Source organism: Sorex araneus, chromosome 1 (genome assembly GCF_027595985.1).
Source record: "Sorex araneus isolate mSorAra2 chromosome 1, mSorAra2.pri, whole genome shotgun sequence".
Lineage (NCBI taxonomy): Eukaryota > Metazoa > Chordata > Mammalia > Eulipotyphla > Soricidae > Sorex > Sorex araneus.
The window spans coordinates 388,468,832-388,492,606 of NC_073302.1; the positions used below are offsets into that span (position 1 = coordinate 388,468,832).

The window sequence follows — 23,775 nt, forward strand, 5'->3', positions numbered from 1 at the left end:
TCTTCTTCTTCTTCTTCTTCTTCTTCTTCTTCTTCTTCTTCTTCTTCTTCTTCTTTTCTCCTCCTCCTCCTCCTCCTCCTCCTCCTCCTCCCCCTCCTCCTCCTCCTCCTCCTCCTCCTCCTCCTCCTCCTCCTCCTCCTCCTGTTGTTGTTGTTTGTGGGCATGCTCTCCCATATCTAACTTTTGTCCATTTAATTTCTCAGGAAACTTGGTCCTGTGTTGTTGGGGTCTGGCCTGGGGCACAGCGGCATTTTGGGGTATTAGAAAGCCTGAAGTCACCATCAGGCTGCTGATACACTCACCCACAGGTACAGGATGACCTGCTAGTAGCACCACACCCTCGGCTTTTATACTTATTCCTGTTTATAATTTTAGTGTTATTTCAAGAGCATCATGTGATAAATGCATACAATCAATAGATTATCCTTAACCAGGAATCCATAGTTTAAAATGTACAGACTTTATATATGTTCTTTATTATAGAATAGTATAGAATGATTTTTACAATTTTTTACGTTTATTCTTTTAATATGAACGTTTATTTTTATAGGTCCAAAAGGAAAAACTTAACGAACATTTTAAAATCAATTTATAAACTCTATTTGTGTGAACATATCAGCCAATGAAATGTCTGAAAAGCAGAATACTTCAGAAGAGCTAACAGATATCTCAAGACAATTTAATGACCAATTTGAATTTAATGAACAGTCTGATGAGAATCCTTCTAACCAGACTTCTGAAACATATCTTAGACCAGATACAAAGTTAGAATACTTACCTTCATATGTATTTTGGAATAATGAAGAACAAATGGAAACTCTTCTGTCTTTTGAAACAAACAAAAATTGCAGCTTACAATCATTGTTAAAAACTGACATGACTGCAGAATCTCAGTATTTTGCTGACACCATATTTGATGAAACATCAGGAAAATATCGCCCCCAACTTTTTGAAGAAAATCAGAAATCAATCTACTCAGACACAGGGAAATTCACAGTAAACCTCAAAGCCAAGGGTTTGCATGATTTACCTACTGATACTTTAAAAGTCAATCATATAAAATGTCTCTATTTAGATGAGAACCAAATTAAATCTTTAAAAGGGACAGACTTAAGTGATCTGCTTGGACTTGAAATTCTATCTCTGCAAAGAAATGAGCTATCATTACTTCCACCTGAAATTCATTTACTTCATAATTTAAAGATATTAAATGTCAGTCACAATAAAATATCACATATACCTAAAGAGATATCACAGCTCAGAAATATAACACAACTCTATCTAAATAACAATGACATCACTAATTTTCCTTCTGGTTTAGAAAGTCTTGGAAACTTGGAAATTTTAAGTTTGGCTAAAAATAAGTTAAAACATATACCAGAGAGCCTATCTAGCTTGAAAAAGTTGAGTGTTCTCAATTTGGAATATAATCAGTTAACAATATTTCATACATCTCTATGCTTCCTCCAGAATTTAATTTCACTAAACCTTACTGGAAACATGATAAGTAGTTTACCAAAAGAAATTAAGGAGCTTAAAAAATTAGAAAAACTTTTATTGGCTCACAATAAACTTACTTTTCTGGCTGTGCAAATTTTCCAATTGCTCAAACTTAAAGAACTCCAACTGACTAACAATAAGTTGGAAGTTATTTCACACAAAATTGAGAATTTTGGGGAACTAAGAATTCTAACACTTGATAAAAATCTATTGAAAGAAATACCAGAGAAAATTTCCCATTGCATGATGTTGGAATGCCTTATCCTTAGTGATAATAACTTAAGAGAGCTTCCTAAGAACATCCATAAGCTTAAGAATTTAAGAAAACTACATATAAACAGGAATTATATAGAAAAAATACCTGAAAATATCTCCCATCTTAACAATATGTTCAGCCTAGAAATTTCAGACAATTTAATCACACATATTCCCATTGAAATAAAAAACTGTACAAAAATAACTAAAATTGAATTGAATAATAATAAAATTATATATTTTCCAGTGGGTTTGTGTGCTTTGGATACTCTCTATTATTTGAGTTTTAATGGAAATTATATCACAGAAATACCAATTGAGATATCATACAGTACACAACTGCTTCATTTAGAGCTGAATGAAAACAAACTCGACATATTCTCTGAGCACTTATGTTTTCTTACTAATCTTAAATATCTGGATCTTGGTAAAAACCAAATAAGGACAATCCCACAATCTATCCACAACATGGCATCACTCCATGTTCTTATCTTATGCAATAATAAATTTAAAGCTTTTCCTATAGAAGTGTGTGCTTTAAGAAAATTGCAAGCACTTGACCTTTCAGAAAATCAAATACCAAATATCCCTTCAGAGATCTGCAACTTAAAAGAAATTAAAAAACTAAACTTAGCAAGCAACCAATTTTTATATTTTCCAACTGAGCTATGCCAACTTCAATCACTGGAAGAACTGAATATAAATCAGTTAAATGGACGAAAGGTAAGGTACCTAAAATTTAGACTTTGGAGGGAAGATGGAACTGAAGAGGGGGAAGAATCTAAGTGATATATTTGTGGGGGTATCTTTTAAGTTTAGCTTTGGGAATTTTTTGGTTTGTTTTGTTTTTTTGCTCTTTGTTTCTGTGCCACACTTATCAATACTCAGGGGTTACTCCTGTCTTTGTATTCAGGAATTACTCCTAGTGGTGCTCAGAACCATATGGGGTACCTGGAATCAAACCTGGGTCAGCTGCTTGCACGGCAAATGCCCTATCCACTGTAGTCCTGCTTTGGCTCATGGAATATTTTTATTTTTAAAGGGTAAACATTTCCCTACCTTTATCTTTGGGGTCACAGCCAAAAAAGCGCTTGGGGATTATGACTACTCCTAGCATAGTGCTTAGGGGTTGCTCCCTACTGTGGTTGGGAACTGTGGGTGGCAGGGATCAAACCTTGGCCTCCCACATTCAAATCACACACACACCTGACCTGTGAGTCATCTCACTGGTCCTCCAAAAGAATTTTAAACTATTGATTATAAGACCAATATTGAAAATTTGGAAAATTGAGAAAAGTATTAAAAAATTATACAATCCAGTATAATTTCTTTTTTTTTAATTTTATTTTATTGAATCACCATGTGGAAAATTACAATGCTTTCAGGCTTAAGTCTTAGTCATACAATGGTGAAACAACCATTCCTTCACTAGTGCCCATATCCCACCACCGAAGACAAAAAAAAAAAAAAAAAAAAACACCACAGTACACCTCCCATCCCGCCCCCCCCCGCGCCCCCCCGCCTTGTAACTGATAAATTTCACTACTTTCTATTTACTTTGGTTACATTCAATATTTCAACACAAACCTCACCATTATTATTAGGAGCACCCCACTAGAGTCAGACCTGTTGTGAAGGGAAATGAGGTTTTGTATTTCTGTACTTTAACAACTAAGTCCAGGGAGATTTCTTCTGGATATTCGATCGTTGCAAGCTTGTAAACCCCATCTGTGGTCGTCATAATATGGCGTCCCCACGCCCTTCATCCCCGGGAAGGGACAGGTGAAAGAGAGAAATACCTTTCCCCTCCTGGGCGGGCATGGGGTCGCGGCTTAGTTCTCTGGCTGGAGACAATCTGCAAGGAGCTACCCATGTTGAAGTTGGTTCAGCTGGGTCTGGATTCACGCTCGTGCAGCTGCGGAGGAGCCCCCAGTATAATTTCTGATCACATGTTGAAACAACTTTTTCAGTCTTTTGGACATAGTTTTATAATTAATTGTAAAAAGACAGTGCATTCAACTTAAAGATCTATTTCATTTAATTCTAGAGGGAATGCAGGTGTTTCCATTAGGAGAGAGCCAAAGGTACCTCATCAAATAAAACAAGAGAATTCCAGGGGAAACAGAGCATTCCAGGAGAGATGCAGTACAAGGTGCTTGCCTTGCACAAGATCAACCAAGATTTGATCATTCCATATGGGCCTCCCATCCCAGTGTTGCCAAGAGTGATCCTGAGAGCAAAGAGATTAAGCACTGGGAAATAATGGGTATGGCCCAATCCCTCCTCCCACAACAAAGGGAAAAAAAAATCAATTTGAGATACAGGTGACTCTCACAATGGAGAATACCAATAATGTATTTTTATTATCATAAATATAACCTTTGTCATATATTTCAATGTACTCAGGGAATTTTCCCTAATTTTCCTGTATTGAAAATGAATGTTCTTTTAAAAATCTTTTCTAAAGCCAATGTTGTTATGCCATAGTAAATGGGTGTAAAAAGAGCGCTTTACAAACTGCAACAGAAGAGGCTGAAGACTCTAAGCCAGAACCAAGATTTTTATAATTTATTTAGTATTTCATTTTTCTTAAAGCCTAAGTATGAATATTATGGAAATGTTGGGGGGGGTGCCATAAGTTAAACCCAGTAAAGCATGAGTTCTATCGTTGAGCTATATTCTGAGTTAATGGCAGTACTTTAAAAAATCAAAACAGAACAGAAAGAAGTCAAAGGGCTGGAACACATGTTGGAGAGTTCCCAATTACTGAATATTTCCTTTTGTTCTCTTCCATTGTCTCAAACTCAAGATGTCAAGATCAAGCTAATCTTTCTTTTGAATGAGTTCCATTCAAACATATTTGTTATGCTATTTTATTCAAATCTTCCAGTAGAGAAGTTACAGAATGATCTTTGTTCCTTTTCTTTCATCAGTTATGCCAACTCTTACAACAAAATGATCTTATTTTTCCTCATAAAATTCTGATTATCCTTATTTTTAGTAACACTATCTCTATTTTGGTACATGATCATTTCACTCATGTCCAGAGACACTTTCTATTTTTATACTCAGTTTCCTCCCTTTAATCGGAACTTGCCAACAGTATTAAAATTCGTTTCAGTAAACAGTCTCAGTGTTGCACACATGCATACAGAAATTCAGAATTGTGTAACTATTGCCTGCTTATGGTGATTGATTGCTAAAAGCATCAGTTCATATCACTGCATTCAAAGGTCTCCAATGGTTAAAAAAACATGGGGAAAGAGGATAAGGAGCCTAAAAAGACACATTTTCCACTTTGATAGCCATCTTAAGGTTGCCATGAGATGCCCAAGCGATTCTATAATAACAATCATTGTACCACTGTATCACTGTCATCCCGTTGCTCATCGATTTGCTCGAGCAGGCACCAGTAACATCTCCATTGTGAGACTTGTTGTTGCTGTTTTTGGCATATCAAATACAGCACGGGTAGCTTGCCAGGCTCTGCCATGCCGGCAAAATACTCTCGGTAGCATGCCAGGCTCTCTGAGAGGGACGGAGTAATCAAACCCGGGCCGGCCATGTGCAAGGCAAATGTCCTACCTGCTGTGCTATCACTCCAGCCCATATAATAACAATAATCACTGAATAGTCGCCTATAGGGTGTGAGCCAATGTTACAGGACCTTTTAAAAAAATTGTTTAAGGAATGGTCCTTAAATGACCCTTTTTCTTGTTCTTTTTCTTCCACAAAGCTCCATCATCTCACAATTCCCAGGTTGTTCTTTGAAAATAGTTAGATTACTTGCTTGAGAGAATGGCAAGTTATGGACCAGATCTAAATTGATCTGACTATTCCCTTAAGAATGTGGCTCTCGAGTTTATGTTGATGAATTGCCCATACCCTGCAACCTTCGTTCCCACCCACTACAGCATTTCCCGGACACTCCCGATTCCCCAGGGGCTCCCAGCTCCCAGTGCTTGTGTTTAACTTCTTCTCCTTTGTGCCTTACTATTCCATCTGTTAATCCTTTATTGTGAATTGTTGTTAATTATTGCTAATTTTTGTTAATCATTCATTTACTGTTAGTCTTTAATCAATATTAATTTCATCTATTTTACATGAAAATGTATAGTATTCAAGAGACCTTTCGGGAAGGCACTGTCATGGACAGCATTAACTACATTAAATAAAACGATTGCATTTTCCATTCCAAAAAAAAGAATGTGGCTCTCGAGTCTTGCCATAGCTAGATTCCATGATCTTTCTCCATAATTCCCTCTGCTTCTATTTCTACTGCTTAGCTTCTGGCTGGTCATTATCATTTATAAAATTTGTCTTGCTTTAAACATCCAGGAATTTATATACAATCATTTGCATCCTTTACCCGAGCCTCCTCACCTCCAGAGATCCCAGACAGGATTGCCAAGGTGCAAAGCAGCAGCACCAGGGAGTAAGCTCACAGCCTCAAGCTTTCCCCGGGCAACTTAAGCTTCTGCACCCCAATTCTGTTCATGCCTAGGAGGTCATTTATATCTCACATATTACACAAACTATTCTTTAGTCTTTTGTTTATACTGTTAAACATTCTTTAATCTTACATTTTTCTCTTAGTGACAGTACTGTTTTGAGACTATTTACTTACTGCTTATTGCTGTTTCCTGATTGTTTCATTAACATTTTGTCTGTTTTGCCACACCTAGCTGTGCTAGGGGTGTGATGGGCTGATCTTGAGGTGTTGCTTGGAAGCCACTCTCAGTAGGATTCAGTGGACTTCTGGGTTTGGAAACGGACTCCTGCAAACAAAGCATGTGCTCCAGCCCTTTGAGTTATTCTCCCCCTCCATGGCCCCCATTTGTTTGTATTTTGATCCTGAACTAGTCCTTGACATTCTGTTTGCTCTTAATGGAATAAACATCTCTGAATGCAGCCACTATGTGTACCTGGATTGAGAACTCAACATGAGCAACAACTTGGCGCCAGAACTGCACAGGAGGAAGAGAACAGTGTGGAACGTTTTCATGAGCATCGAAGAAGTGGTTAGGACGAAGAAACTCTGACTCCAGGCACATCTTTTTGACTCCACCGTTCTTCCTGCACTGACATACGCCTCAGAGACCTGGGCCCTACAAAAACAGGACGAGAACCCTATTAGGGTCTCCCAAAGAGGAATTGAAGAAGCTATGCTTGAAGTATCACTTTTCACTCAAGTGAGAGAAGGAATCCTGGAGTTCTGATCTCTGTAGATGATCAAGAATCAGGGACTCAGTCTCATTTGCCAAGGTGTCAAAAATCAGATGGGCTTCGGACAATGCTCCGGACCCGAATCGGGGCCAGCAACACTGGGGGGCCGGAGGGAGGAGGTGCCGCCAGCACACCTTCTCCAGATGGAACCCTGGCGACACTGAGCAGCAACTAACACGGCTCCAGGATTCGGGACTGGGACAGACCTTTTCTAAAACCTGAAAACATACAATCTTTGAATGGAAAACTAATTATCAAATGCCTCCTTATTAGGGTTATCTTGTTTGGGGATATAAGTCCCACAACAATAGTGAGTTTTGTGTTGAAAATGGAACGTAATCAAGGTGAAGAGAAAATAAAGTGAGGTTCATCAGTTATACAGTTGGGGTGGGGGGCGGGGGGTATACCGGGGATTTTGGTGGTGGAATATGGGCACTGGTGAAGGGATGGTATTTGAATACGGTATAACTGAGACATAAACCTGAGAACTCTGTAACTTTCCACATGGTGATAAAATTTTTAAAAAAATAAAAATTAAAAAAAAATCAGATGGGCTGGACACAATGCGATTTAGAGACAACTGCTGGACTAGAGCTGTTACTGACTGGATTCCACGGGACGTCAAAAGACCACGTGGCCAACCACCTACGAGATGGTCAGACTTCTTCCTCAAAACCCTGAATGAATGGTTTGAGGCCCTTCGTGTTCCTGGAGCGAGAAGATAGAGAAGATACCATTGGGCTACACTAGCACGTGACAGGGGCGAATGGAGATGTTACTGGTACCTGCTCAAGCTAATCGAAGATCAACGGGATAACAAGTGATACAAGTGACAAATAATTGATCCTGAACTAATATTTTATCTCCTTGAAGATAGGGTCTTCTCTTAAACTTCTTTAAAATCTGGAAAAATCAATGTCCAGTATTAACCTTGTTATTTGATTTTTTCTGAGGGGACAGTATGCTCAAATTTATTTTCTTCATTCATCACGAATCACGAAATCCCATTGATCGTCAAATTTCTTGAGTGGTCTCAGTAACCTCTCCATTCGTCCTATCCCTGAGATCTTAGAAGCCTCTCTCTACTGGGACTTCCCACCGATGTGACATTGGAGGCTCTTTCAGGGTCAGGGGAATGAGATTCAGCTTATTACTGGCTTTGGCATATGAATACACATGGGAAGCTTGCGAGGCTCTCCCATGTGGGCAGGAAACTCAGTAGCTTGCTAGTTTCTCCCAGAGGGAGAAGTAGGTTATAAGATATCTTGAGGCCACGAAGCGGCTACGTGCTTCTGGGAGCTTACTTTTAAGTCTCTGGATGTTGGCCGTTGATGGGATTACACACACCTGGGTTCCTCTGCCGGTACCTTCATGCGTGAGGCTTATCCGAACGTGTGGAGAGGGGCCTTGAGCATGGCTGTGGCTAGGTTCTGGAGGTCTTCGGCCACCGGGAGCTCTGCTTGGGGCGGGGAGGGAAGCTGGAGCCCATCCCCTCTGAGGAGCTCCGGAGAAGACAGCCAGGCGTGTGGGCAAGACACTCTCTGTGTCTTCTTCATTCATAGAACTAATTATCTCACACATATTGGCCTTATTTTCTTTGACTACACATATTTTTCTTCACTATATTACTTATTTTTATTCCTCTCACTTTGCAATACTTTTGATACTAGGGATTCTTATTTGAAGATACATTACCAAACTATTGTTCTATTGCAAAGAATTTAATTTAGCATTTATTTAAAATGCATCCTTGAGGCTGGAGTGATAAAGGGAAAGATACTTAGCTTGCACATATCTGGCCCAGATTGAATCCATAGGAATCCATATGGTCCCTGAGTACAGAGCCAGAAGTACTACTGTGTGTAGCCCAAGATTAAAACATAAAACAAAATAAGGTGCATCCTGATTAGAATATATAAACAGTAAGTATAAACCATGTATTTTAAAATATCATTTAAAAATCAAGGAAAATACAAAGTAACAAATAAAAAGCAATGTCTGTGAGAAGAGAAAATAAGACATCAAACAGTTGAAAAAAACTTCAAGGAAATAAATCCAAGCAGGATCATATTTAGAAAAGGAAAAAAGAGATGAGACAGAATGGTCACTGGGTATTTGGCTGAGTGTGTAAAATGGATTAGCAAACAACATAGTTGAATTTATAAGATGAAATAGATACTTTAATGCCATGCACTATGCTTTGAATTTTATTGAGATGAGTGGGAAAGAATTTGTGACATTGATGAAATTTGTGACATTGATGAAAACATCTCCTTTCCAAAACAGAAGTGATTAATCAAAAAATCTTCAACCACCTGATTTTTAAGTTTTAATTGTCAGTCAGATATTAATTATAACTGTTTAATGTGTATTTCAGCTAACAAGACTTCCAGAAGAACTGCCTGAGATAACTCAACTTAAAAGACTTGATATCTCAAATAACGCAATCACAGAGATTCCAAAAACTATAGAGGAACTGAGAAGTTTGGTTAGTTTAAATGCATGCAATAATCAAATAAGTTATTTTCCACCAGCTTTTCTAGCTTTAAATAATCTTCAACAACTAAACTTGAGTGGTGAGTGTCAAACATTATCATCAATAACCCATTCAGTAACACAGTATTAGTGTTTAGGGGCAAATTTTGCTGAGAAGATACAGAACTTTGCAGTCAGCATAGAGTGTTAAGTACCCGTTGGAAAGAACTTGCTATCATAAAGAAAATGAGAGCAAGGCAAAACATTTTAGTTCTTTCCCCAAAGAGGCTATAATCTAGCCAGAGAAGCTGAACAGATTTTCATTTCTTTCCTGCCTTCTCTGCCCTTAACCCATCATTCAGTATGTCTTTTCTTTCTGAATCTGACCTTTCCCTCCCTTTAAACACAGCTATACAGTATCAGGTCAGAATTTTCTCTAGAACTCTTATTACTCCTCTAATGCAACTATAGTCTCAATACCTATGTGAGGTCATTATGAAAAATATGACAACAGTGAAAGTTTCTGAATACACTGTGGCCAAAAAACTAATTCAAAATCAACGTGTAATGCATTTGAGGTGTTCCTGACAGTGCTTTCCAAGATGCATCATGCAATTCAAGAAGGGGTGGCCAGTGAATCAAGTTTAAGAAGTCCTTGGTTGGAGCCAGAAAGAGAGTACAGTGGGCAGGATGGGGCTGACCTGGGTTCAATCCCTGGCATTACACATAGTTCCTCTGAGTATTGTCACATATAGCTTCGCTATCCTCCTTCCACCACCACCCCTCACTAAACCCAGAAATCTTATTTACAATAAGAACCCTCCATCCTATTAAGAGAATTTCTAATTTAAAACAAAGCTCATATTTTTTAGCTTATAATGCTATTATAACTGATTGTCTCCTTAACTCCTCAATAACTTCACTGAGTGAAGTTCATTGTGAGAACACATCAGCCACTTCATTAATATTATTACTAGCTTAAATAATTAAACCCTACAATTAAAATTTTGATACCATTTTTGTTATGGATAAGTTTCATGGTATTTTAGGAATATTATTTATTTTGTCCAAGGGTAGGACATACACCACTCACTATTTGTATAAGAAAATAAAAAAGGCTGACACAGCCTCCTGATCCATTGAAAAACATAACTGGGAGCATGGTTCACTGGAGGTTTATAGTATAGAAGAAAAGCAGAATGGGGATCAAGGGATAGCTCAGTGGCAACACACAAACATTCCAAGCTTGAGGTCATGAGTTTGATTCCCAGCATTCCCAACATACCTGAACTGAGTATGATCTCAATGGCACTGCCATCTGAGACTCAAAGAACCACAACAAAGTGTTTGATCTTTTATACGGTGCATCAAAAGTGTGCAAGCACTAAGACAAGTGTGGGTCCCTGCTCATTGCAACAAAAAGGAAAAGGAAGGAGAAAATAAAATAAAAATTTAGAAAGTAGAATGGGACTTTGGCTTTTAGCACCAGCATCACCTCTCCCCATTCCAATTCCCTTTCCTGTGAGAATGTCTAAAGCTTTGATAGAGTACAATTATCTATTTTTTTAACTTTGAAATCATTCTCTTTATTTAATTTACTATGTAAATTCATCATACATAGTCATATATTATTTTTATTTGTGTTTTTGGTGTCCTATCTAAGAATGTATTATTAAGTTCAAGGCATTAAGATTTAATCTTATATTTTAAGTAAATTTAAAATTAAATATTTTTAATTTAGGTGTATACCCATTTTGAGGATGATTTGAGGGTTTTGTTTAATTGTGGTGAAGATACTTAGGCCACCCAAATGTGCACAGGACTTATGCTAGTCTCTGGACATAGAAATTACTCAGGACAGTGCTTGAAGGAACCATATGTGGTGCCAGAGATTAAATGGGGTTGGCTCATGCAGGGAAAATTCTTTTTTTTTTTTTTAAAAGCACAGAAAATTTATTAGGAAAGAAAGCAGTATCCTGTAAACAAACAATCTGATATCACATAAGGAAAAAAACACTTATATTTAATAGCAAAGAAAGTAAGACCATGAAGAAGATAAAATGGAAAATGCAATTTTAGGTATACCCTATCAAACAAAAGTGGTAGAATCATTGAAAACGTTAAAACTTGAAGCAGTCAGCCTGGGTTTGACCCTGGCTTCCCAGATGGCCCTTTTTAAAAAATTTTATTTATTTTTAAATTAGTGAGTCACCGTGAGGGTACAGTTACAGATTTACACATTTTCATGCTTGTGTTTCCCTCATACAATATTCGAGGGCCCATACCTCTACCAGTGTCCATTCTCCACAACCAATGAACCCAGTATCCCTCCCACTCCCCAGTCCCATACCCCCCACCCCACCCCACCTCTGTGGCAGGGTATTCCCTTTTGTTCTCTCTCTCCTTTTGGGAGTTGTGGTTTGTGATAGGGGTATTGAGTGGCCATCGTCTTCAGTCTCTAGTCAAATTTCAGCACTTTTCTCCCTTCCCACTCCGGATCTCCAAACATTTTACTTGGTGTTTTCTCTATCTGGGCTGCCCTTCCCACAGCATGTGAGGCCAGATTTCAAGTCATGGAGCCAACCTCCTGGTATTATATACAACTATTCTTGGGTGTTAGTCTCCTACTCTGTTATTTTATATTCTACAGATGCGTGCAATCTTTCTATGTCTGTCCCTCTCTTTCTGACTCATCTCACTTAGCATGATACTTTCCATGTTGATCCACTTATATGCAAAGTTCATAACTTCATCTTTTCTAACAGCTGCATAGTATCCCATTGTATAGATGTACCAAAGTTTCTTTAACCAGTCATCTGTTCACAGGCACTCAGGTTTTTTCCAGATTCTGGCTATTGTGAACAGTGCTATGATGAACATGTAAGTGCAGATGTCATTTCAACTATACTTTTTTGCTTCTCCGGGATATATTCCCAAAAGTGGTATTGCTGGATCAAATGGAAGCTCAATTTCTAATTTTTTGAGAATCGTCCATATTGTTTTCCAAAGGGGTTGAACCAATCGGCATTCCCACCAGCAGTGTAGAAGGGTCCTTTCCTCCCCACATCCTAACAGCGGTTGCTTTTGTTCTTTTGGATGTGTGCCATTCTCTGTGGTATGAGGTGGTATCTCATGGTTGTTTTTTTTTTTTAAATTTATTTATTTTTAATTAGAGAATCACCGTGAGGGTACAGTTACAGATTTATACACTTTTGTGCTTGTACTTCCCTCATACAAAGTTTGGGAACCCATCCCTTCACCAGTGCCCATTCTCCACCACCCGTAAACCCGGCGTCCCTCCCACCCTCCCCAATCCCATCTCCCCCCCACCCCACCCTGCCACTGTGGCAAGGCATTCCCTTCTGTTTTCTCTCTCTAATTAGCTGTTGTGGTTTGCAATAAAGGTGTTGAGTGGCCGCTGTGCTCAGTCTCTAGCCCTCATTCAGCCCGCAACTCCCTTCCCCCACATGGCCTTCGACTACAATGTAGTTGGTGATCGCTTCTCTGAGTTGACCTTTCCCCGGAACGTGAGGCCAGCCTCGAAGCCATGGAGTCAACCTCCTGGTACTTATTTCTACAGTTCTTGGGTGTTAGTCTCCCACTCTGTTATTCTATATACCATAGATGAGTGCAATCTTTCTATGTCTGTCTCTCTCTTTCTGACTCATTTCACTCAGCATGAAACTTTTCATGCCCATCCACTTGACTACAAAATTCTTGACCTCCTTTTTTCTAACAGCTGCATAGTATTCCATTGTATAGATGTACCAAAGTTTCCTCAACCAGTCATCCGTTCTGGGGCATTCGGGTTTTTTCCAGATTCTGGCTATTGTAAACAGTGCTTCGATGAACATACATCTCATGGTTGTTTTGGTCATGCAGGGCGAATTCTTTTCTCCTGGCCTTTAAGCATGACTTTAATATTGTATAAATTATGAATCTTAATTCTTTTTTTTTGCATGAGGATTTACAGTTGCTTTAGCACCATTTTTTCAAAGATTGTTGCCCTCAATTTGAATGATTTTGGTATCCATGATGAAAATTCAAAGGTTATAGATACATAACCTTTTGGCCACACCTGGCTGTGGTCAGTGATCACTTCTATCAGCTAGGGAGATCATATGTGGTGCTAGGGATAGAACATCAGTCAGTCAAGTGTAAGGCAAGTGAACTACCAGCTATACTATCACTCCACGTCATCAAAATTCTGAATTCTAGGACATTGATCTGCATGTCAATCCAATACCAGTCACATGCTCTTTTGATTACTCTTTGTTAATTTTTGCAATACGAAAATACAGTCTTCCAATTCATATTTCCTTTCACAATTTTCTTTTGTAATTTTTTGTTATTTTGGATTCCTTGCATTTTTGTATTTCAGTCATAATAGTTTACAATTTACAATGTAAATTTACAGTTTACAATGTTAATGGTAGAGGTCCATGCATAAAATATTCCAATATTACATCCTCCACCAGAATGTTGGCTTCCTTCCACCACTGCCCAGTGTTTCTCCCTCTATCATAACCACAACCACCACCTGTACCCCAAATCTCCCCACATACGGTGATAATCTTCCAACAGAAGACCAGCTGATGATAGGTTCTTTTCCTATGCATAAGATTCTTAATTTTGATGCCCTTCCTTTTGTTGAGTTTTGCTTTTCTTTTGCCAATAGAACTGTATCTTCAAAGACACATTTAATGTCACTATGATGGAGCATTGTGTCTATGTTCTCTTCTGTGTACTTCATAGTTTCAGGTCTTAGGTCCAATTTGATAAATCACTAAATTAATTTTTGTGTATGGTGCTAGATAGTGGTCTAGTTTCTAGTTTCATTCTTTTGCATCTAATTGTTCAATTTCTCCAACACTACTATATTCCTTGCTTCATTAAATTCTTGGGTACTTTGTCATAAATTAGTTGTTTCACTTATATGTGTGTTCATTTTAGGGTTGTTGGGAGTGGTTTATTTTTGTTGTTGTTTAGTTTTAGTAATATACATAGTGGTGATCAGGGGTTATTCCCAGCTGGGGCATGGGCAAAATGCAGGGTGGAGGATTGAATCTGGTGGTCCAGCAGACCAAAGAAAATTATTTTATGTAATTATAAATGAAATTGTTTTCTTTATTTCATTCTGTTCTAGTTCATTACATGTAGAAACTCAGTGTACTTTTGTATATTCTATAGCCTAATACATTATTGTGTCTACTTTTTATTTCTCATAGTTTTTTTTAAATGAATCTTTGGGGTTTGCTATGTTATCATGTAATCTAGAAATAATAATTATTTATTAAGTCCACAATTTACTTTGTCACTTAAGGTTTTTTCCTTGTTGACTTGTGTCTGGAAGAGTTATTCACTACTGTAAGAGGGGTTGTTAAAAGTCCTCTTGCCATTGGATAGCCCAGGGATGGCTCAGTGACAAAACTTCTGCCTTGAAGCATAGGGTCAAGAGTTAACTTCTTAGTACTCTCCCACATACTTCAGTGCAAACTAAAAAGCTTTACTGTTTGGAAACTTGTACCCTACAAACTTCAGTCTCTGCACAACACAGCCATCTGTGAGCAAGCAGTACAACTAAAGGGTATGACCTCTAGTGAGCACTGCAACCAAAAGTGAGAGCCACAATCAAGTGTGCACAACCACCAATTACCACAGAAAAAACAATAATAAAGGAAAGAGAGGGAGAAAATAAAAAAAAATTTAAAGTCACAAAAGCCCGTAGTATTGTATTTTTTTCATCTCTCCAGTTAGGCTTATTAATACATTATGTATTTTGGGGCTCCTGTGTTGGGAGCACACACACTAATAAGTGTTATGTCTTCCAGTAGTATTTATTTTTCATCATTATATAGTTTCTGCCTATACCCCATCACCTTTTCCCCCATTAATCCATTTAATCTGCTAGAAGTAGAATTGTTCTAGCCATTCAGTTTTTGCTTTCATTTCAAGTATCATTTCTATCCCTTTAGTAGTTTCGTGTAACATTTCTATCCCTTTATTTCAAGCATGTTTTTATAGATTTTGTATCTTGAGGACAGCATATTTTTGGGTTCTATTTCTCAATTCATCTAGCCAATCTGTGCCTTTTGTTAGGTCAGTTTATATACATTAATGGTAATTAATAATAAATGATGGTGCTACTGTTAATGTCTTTAGCTTTCTGGCTTTATCTTGTCTACCTGTTTCCTTGTTCAATTTTTCATGAACTTTCATTTTTCAATTTAGATATAATTCCTTTCAACATTTCTTCTCATGGGATGAGGAACATTAGGAAAAACTAAACTGAGGAGGAGTACACAGAAAGTCTTTATATTTTCTGCCAGCATAAAGTAGTTCCAAATATGTTTATTTTAAATATTAAAAATCACACTCACTTTATAAAGTTCTTTGTTGCATTATAAGAATAGAACTTCCTATGACATTTCCCCTCCCTTTAAAGAAAAAGAACTATCACTGTTTTTACTCAAATAACAAGAACTTATGATTTTCCAGAATCATGAGGGCCTTTCTGGTATCGTGACAATGAGACACAGTAGCATTGTAGCACTGTTGTCCTGTTGTTCATCAATTTGCTCGAGCGGGCACCAGTAATGTCTCCATTGTGAGACTTGTTGTTACTGTTTTTGGCATATTGAATACACCCCAGGTAGCTTGCCACACAGTAGATGCTCTAAATATTTATCACCAGAGTTTTCTTTTATATAAAGGTATAATTCAATTATTTTAAATTTTTCTTCTGATAGGAAACAATCTGACAGCTCTACCTAGTGGCATCTCCAAACTTAGTTCACTGAAGAAAATAAATTTTGATAATAATCCTTTTCTAAGGCCACCAATGGAAATCTGTAAAGGAAAACAGTTAAACACTATTATACATTATCTACAGAGGGCTGATGAAAGAGATGGTAGGTGATAAGTGATTAGTTAGATTATAAGTCATTTTCTAATACCTGTAAATTAAAGACAGAGTTTGCTTTATTGTGAATACTGAACTGCAGGTCCATACAAATTGGAGAATTGAAAACAGATGAATCTATGTGGAGTGGTGGGATTCTTCGATTCTTCAATAGACTTATCTTCACGGTTATGGCCAGACATAGAGAGTTCACACAAAACCTTCATCACTTATGATCTTATGTAACTTCTAAAAGACATATATTTAACTTTGAAGGAAATACATAGGTCCTTCTTTAACTTTGAAGGAAATACATAGGTCCTTCTTATTTATGCCAATCAGCTTTTGGCCCATGATGATCACCTACCTCAAACCTTGGGCAATTTTCATTTCTCCCATTCTTTAAACTCTCCTTTGGTAGTGTGCTTGATTATTTCCAAGAACAGGTTTGTTTTCTTTTTAATGTTTTATCATCAGATAAGATGGATAATAGTTTATCTATGACTTTCAGAGGTAACTTCACCATTTAGTTACTTCCCTGGTGCTGAATTTCCAACAAGTATGCTTTTCCCCAGGCTGGAGCAATAGCACAGTGGGTAGGGCGTTTGCCTTGCACATGGCAGACCCTGGTTCGATTCCTCTGTCCCTCTGGAGGAGCATGTAATTTCTTATTTAAAATTAGTACTGTAATTAATTTTTATTTACATTATTAACACATAATTTACACTTGGATTAATAGTACGAATCAGTAACATTTATTCCTACAATAAAATAAAACCCTAGAAGCATAGAACATATCTGGGATAATTACAGAGTGGAGCATCCCTAATTCTTAAAAATTTCCAAAGCAATATTAACAAAAAAATGAGTCTAACAAGTTAGCTAGGAGCTATTTTTTATAACTTAAATTATTTATATACAATGAGTACAACATTCATTAGTTATTTGACTCTATACCATTTTCATAGTTATAAAATCTGTTTCTCAAAATATACCACATAAATAAGCCATGAGTAAAAGGAGTTTATTTTCAAATCCCCCCCAAAAAATAATTTGAAAGGTTTAAAAGTTACTTTGAAGTAGCTTATAATACCCCTCTAAATAGACATACAACATTGTACGTAGCATATTCAGATTTTAGAAGAAATGATATGTGATTCAAATTTCAGTCTGTATGGAGAACTGTTTTAATCTCATTTTTACTTCATATATATTTTATAGGAGCATAAGAAATTAGAATTAACGTTAACTCAAAATAAGTATGTTTTTTAAGAGATGGTCTAATTTTTCTTTTATGTTCAAATGTAGAGAAAATCTTAGAGAAGATAATTACAATAATTGCTGTTAGCATCAATGAAAACAATTTTGAATTTTTATGTCAAAAATTAAAGCAGAGAACTATGGAAATCTATATATCTATAAATAGGTATGTATGTATGATAGATTTAGTAAAAACTTAATATAAAGTTCTGATTTATAACATACTAATATGACATGGCTTTGAAACATTCATATTAACATTTATTCTAATTAGCTGCATATTTGACAGCCATGTGACTATAACAGTTAGGTCCAAAGGCTCTTAAGACAAACTTCCTGTCTTTCATTCTCAATTACCTTTGTAACCTTGCTTAAGTCCTTGAACTTCTCTGTTCAAGGTAAACAGTAAAATTACTATTAATTGGGTTGTCAAGAATTCAAATTACATAGCATGTAGTATTTTACCAGAAGTATTGTAGTGTACTGGTCTATGTAACTTATCCAAAACTATTGTTTTTGAAGTTTTGCAAAAGACTTTTAGGACTGAATTTTAAGTTAAATTTATTTTTCAAAGTAATAAGGGATGGCATGAAGGTAATATTCAATTTTTATGTGTCAGTTTTTGTGCTAAACTTCTACAGTCTGTCCTAAGTAATGTCATAATTACTTTGATCTGGTAAATCTCCTTGAGACCTACATATATTATATTTTAGTAGCTTAAAACAGTATATTTAATTGATAATTAAAATAATTACTATTTTGATATTTTTCAGCACCTTGTCATTAAGGGAGAGAGTCTATCAAGTACTTAATACATGGAAAATAGAAAGAATCAATTTGTCAATAACTACTTCTGCATTAATAGACCAACTAATTCGAGCACTTACAATGATAGGAGAACTTGAAATCATAGACAAAATAAGAGTCTTAAAGCTTTCTACAAGGGTAATAAAATTCTGAAGAGTGGATCAATAATAATAAAAGCTGGAAACTTAATGATGCATCTATATACCGAACTTGAATTTTTTAAACATTTAGCTTCACCTTATAATAAAATTGTAGAGAATGTCTCTTCATGCATTCCTAAGAGATGATAATAAACATATGTATACCATTTGAATATAGCAAAAATTAAAGATAATGTTTTGTGCATTTGATTTTTGAAATTTCAATAAGTTTTTTAAAAATATGTCCAATAATATACTTATTATATGGGCCAGAGAGACAGCTCAGAGAGCTGGAATGCAAATGTTCAATTTCTGACATTGCCAGAAGGTGTGGATAGAATAACTCAAAATTAAACCTTTAAAGAAACCAAGATTTGTAGGTTATAAGGTCACTAGTGACTTTCACTAGACAGTTTATTTTTAGGTGCTGACTTTAATACTGATAGAACTATATTTTTTCTCATTTAGGATTGGGTAGCTCTGTTAAAAATAAATTGGTACTGGGCAAAAGTTATAGTAGTCTCTGGGCACTGTTAGGTTTGACTCAAACCTCTCCTTCTCTAAAAAATACTCCCAAAAACCTAAATCAGGGTTAAGGTTAGTAGTAATTTGGTTGACTGTCCTGGGAAAATTGGTGATGTGACCATCTGTCATTTTGCCTGTCATACATGTTATCTTCTGCTCCCATTTTTCTAGTTTCATCAAGCTTTTACATGGGAACTTTGTTCATGCATTAGGGGGAGCTGACTTTTCATACGCAATCTTCTCCCACTCTCCTCTCAGTGACTAATATTAAGCTTACTCATTGATCATTTTCTCTTGATTCTGAGAATGTCATTTGAGGCAAGTCAGTTCATTAAGACTTTCCTTCGGACCTTTGCTACAGACACTATAGACACTGTATCACTGTCATCCTGTTGTTCATAAATTTGCTCAATTGGGCGCCAGTAACATCTCCATTCATCCCTGTCGCCAGTGTAGCCCAATGGCTTATTGGGGGCTCTTTCGGGGTCAGGCAAATGAGGACCGTCGTTGTTACTGTTTTAGGTATATCAAGTATGCCATAGGTAGCTTCCCAGGCTCTGCCGTGCGGGTGGGATACTCTCCATAGCTTGCCGGGCTCTCTGAGAGGGACAGAGGCTTTTGGGGTGGCCTCTAATCAACTTTACAGGTGTTCCCAGTCTACCGAATGTAAGCTTTTGGTTAACTGGCATGATGTAACGATCTGCACAATGACAAACAAGTACCTGCCTGCGTCTCTGGGCAGCACCTGGGACATCTGCAGCCTCAGGTTGATCTCCTTGAGGATGATGGTGTGTACCTGGAGGTTGTTGAGCAGCTGGCAGAGCAGGACCCTATCATGGAGGGTCTGTGCCAGGTTGAACACCTGCACTGAGTCCCAGGTCACCTGGTGGTCGGCTGACAGCACCCCACAGTGGATGAGCCACTGTGCACACTGCTGCTATGGTTCTATGTCCAACGGCGTTGTGCTGTGACTCAGCTCGGCCAGGGCAGGTGGTGACACTGTCTGTGGCTGCTGCCACAGTTTCTCCATGCCCCACCAATGCCATTTTGTCCAAATCTTGCAAAACAGCCAGCTATGTCCATCAGGAATCATGCGTATAATTCCAGTAAGGATCACGCGTAGAGTTCCATGCCTGGCATGCTGAGCCGCATATTGTCTAAGGTGAGATGGTGACCAGGTTTGGGAGAGTGCGAGGGATTTAGGCAACGTTGGCACCATCTTGCCTCCAATCAAATATGATGTGGTAATTATGAAAAATGAGTAGGGAGTGTCTTATGATGTGTCTTATGTTGTGTTTTTTGCGGCTTTGTGGTTTAGGAATATGTTCACTCATACGTGAAGCTCGGCCTGAGTGTATGGAAAGTGGCCAGAAGTGTGGCAATAGTTGGGTTGTGGAGGTCGGCTGCTGAGGCTGGGTCCCTTGAGGCAAGGAGAGTTCTACAGACACTGTAGATATTTGTTATTTTATAAAATAATGTCTACCCTAAGAAAACAGAAAACTTTGTGATGATGAGTGACTAATCATCATCATTTTGCAGGTTGGAATTTAAAGTTTATATTTTGTTTTCTTTACTGTTGCTCTGGAAATGCAATATGAATGTTTAAACTATTGAGTATTTCTCTGGTCTTTTAAAGTCTTATAGTAGGGATAAGGATTTCTATAAATCCATGAGACCAAGACAAAGATGTCCATTTCCTCCACTATTACTCAATATAGTCTTAGAAGTCCTTTCAGGCAAGAAAAAAATATTAAAGGAATTCAAATTGGACAAGGAAATGTCAAACTATCACTACTTGCAGGCATAAATATGTGCATATGTGTGTGTGTGTATGCACTGTACTGTAGCACTGTTGTCTGTTGTTCATGAATTTGCTTGAGCGAGCACCAGTAATGTCTCCATTGTGAGACTTGTAGTTATTGTGTTTGGCATATCAAATATGCCACGGGTAGCTTGCCAGGCTCTGCCGTGTGGTGGGATACTCTCAGTAGCTTGCCAGGCTCTCTGAGAGGGACAAAGAAGTCAAACCCGGGTCAGTCGCGTGCAAGTCAAACGCCCTACCCACTGTGCTACACACACACACACACACACACACACACACACATATATGTGTGTGTGTGTATATATATATATATATATATATATAATATCCTGAACATTCCACTAAAAATCTAGAAAGATGAATGAATCAGTACAACAATGTATTGGGTGACAAAATCAATATATAAAAGTCTGTTGCATTTCTATATGTAAATAATGGTATCCAAATACCCAGGAATCAACTTAAGAAATCATGGTAAAGATCTATATATTGTGGGGGAAAGGTCCTGCCAGCAGGTTAATCTATATCTACAGGGCGAGTGCATCAGCTGCTTGATGGCGCTTTCAGGCTTCCTGATATCCCCAAATTGCCACTGTGCCTATGTCCAGATCCCAATAACTTGGGACCAAGTTTACCAAGAAACTAAACAACCAAAAGTTAGGTGTGTGGGAGCCACACCCACAAACCGCCTTTGGCTCGGTTATACAAACTCATTTATTGGCCTTATTTTAGAGACCCATAGATAAATCTCAAAAGAGATCAACAGCCACAGAAAAGCTCAGACCCATACATGGCTGAACAGGCTTGAGTAAATTGGAGAGGGGGGGCGGGTTGGTCTGTGCCTACCCAAGCAGAGCCCCCGGCAGCCACTTGCTTCCACAATCCAAAATTGCCACCACACCCTGACTCTACTGTCTGACTCTACCAGCCTGACTCCACTGTCTCAGGATGGACCTCAACAAGATATAATCTGCTGAAAATTTTGTAATATGGATCTTAGCTCAAACCCTGGCCCAGAGACACAGCAGTGAGTCCAGAAGACACCACAGCACTGGAGATCTCCCTGGGCCCCATACAGGGACAATTTCATGGGGGCACCCCAGATGAAGCAGGTGCAGTCTCCCCACCTACTCTAGATGGAATCTCAGTGACCAAGAGCTTCCACAAACAAGGTCCAGGTATGTGGATTCCAGGATTGAATCTCTAGGCCACATGGTGGCAGAGGACCTGGGCTGTCCCTTCCTGGGTCCCCGTTCACCCAGTAGACTGGCTGTCATGCCCACATTTTGCATCTGGGTAGATGGCATCTTAGTGCACCAGCAGTCCTGGCTCAGAGACTCCCAATTGAATTCCAAAATGGATTAGTGGCATACAGAGATGTCTCTGGAATCCAACCATTTCTAATCTAGAAATTTACAATTGCGGCAATGTAAGCTCTCATGATATTCAAAATGAGCAATGGAAAATAAATGATCTAGCGTCTGCCCCTGGCAGGTAGGCTTGAATGGTGATGGGAAATCTCGAGCAAAACATAATGCCCAAAATTAGAGAGTATTGGGGGAATAAATCCTGCCTCTGTATGCCACAGAGGCAGGGTGAGGACTGAGATGTGGGTGGTGGAAAATGTGCACTGGTGGAGGGGTGGGTGTTTCATCATTGTATGGCTGAATCTCAAATATGAAAGCTTTGTAACTCTATCTCAACATGACATAATTAAAAAAAAAAGTAATGTGGAGTTCATGCCCAATTCAATCAGCTTAATCAATGGCTGAACAAATAGCAGTACTCCTACATTACTTAAAAAATATATATCTTGGAAATTAGAAGTCACTTATGAAAGGAACAGAGGTCATCAGGAAATAGAAAAATATTCATGTTCACAGATTGGAGGAATTGTCAAAATGACCATCCCACCAAACTACTAGACAGATTCAACGCAATCTCAATCAATATATCATGACATTATGAAAGTACTTGGAAAAATACTAATAGTTTTTATAGAATCAAAAACTCCCTGAATAGCCAAAGCCATACTGAGAAAAACGTGCTCAATATCTTTTTTTGGGGGGGTTCCAGCTTTATTTATTTTTTAGATTTATTTATTGAATCACAGGACAGTTACAAAGCTTTCATGTATGGGTCTCGGTGGTACAGTGATCAAACACCCATCCCTTCACCAGTGCATTTTCCACCACAAAAACCCTAGTATACCCCCCATACCACCCCTACTTATGCCTGCGTGGGCAGATCATTTCCACATTGCTCTCTCTCTACTTTGATCACATTCTATATTTTGACACCAGTCCCACCATTATTATTTGGAATTTTCCCCCAACACTTAGATCTGCTGAAAAGGCAACATTACACAAATTGTTTTCCATTGCTGGTTATAAATAGCATATGATGATGCACAGCTGAGATAGTGGCAATCTTGGAATTCTAAAATTTTAATAATTAGGTCTAGAGAGATTTTTACCAAGAGACACTTGGTTCCGAGATTCGTTTGTGTGTCTCTCAAAAAGTGCTTAATATTAAGAGATATCACAATTCCTGAATTTTAATTATACTACAAAGATAAACGGCATGGTACTAAAATAAGGACAGATTGTCTGACTGATGAATTAGAACTCCAAGTCCAGAGATAAATACTATGAATAGTCAATATATGATAGCAAAACTAGTTTCAGGAAGTGGAGCCAGGAAAGGATGGAAGATGAGAGGGAGGGAATGAAGGAGGGAGGGTGGAAGGGAGAAGAGAAATTTCATCCGTATTTTACATCATATATAAATGATTATTCTTTTGTTTTGTATTGGGGGCACACCTTGTAATATTCAGGGATTACTTCTGGCTTTGCTCTCAGGAA

At 37.9% G+C, this 23,775-nt stretch overlaps 1 protein-coding gene across 1 annotated transcript; it reads left to right on the forward strand.

The window, feature by feature from the left end:
• Window positions 1-627: 627 nt before the first annotated feature.
• Window positions 628-18,577, forward strand: LRRD1 (leucine rich repeats and death domain containing 1). Its single transcript, XM_004602285.2, has 5 exons — window positions 628-2,478; window positions 9,359-9,557; window positions 16,206-16,367; window positions 17,666-17,783; window positions 18,391-18,577. Exons 1-5 carry the CDS (start codon window positions 628-630, stop codon window positions 18,575-18,577), a joined length of 2,517 nt encoding a protein of 838 aa, XP_004602342.2.
• Window positions 18,578-23,775: the final 5,198 nt, after the last annotated feature.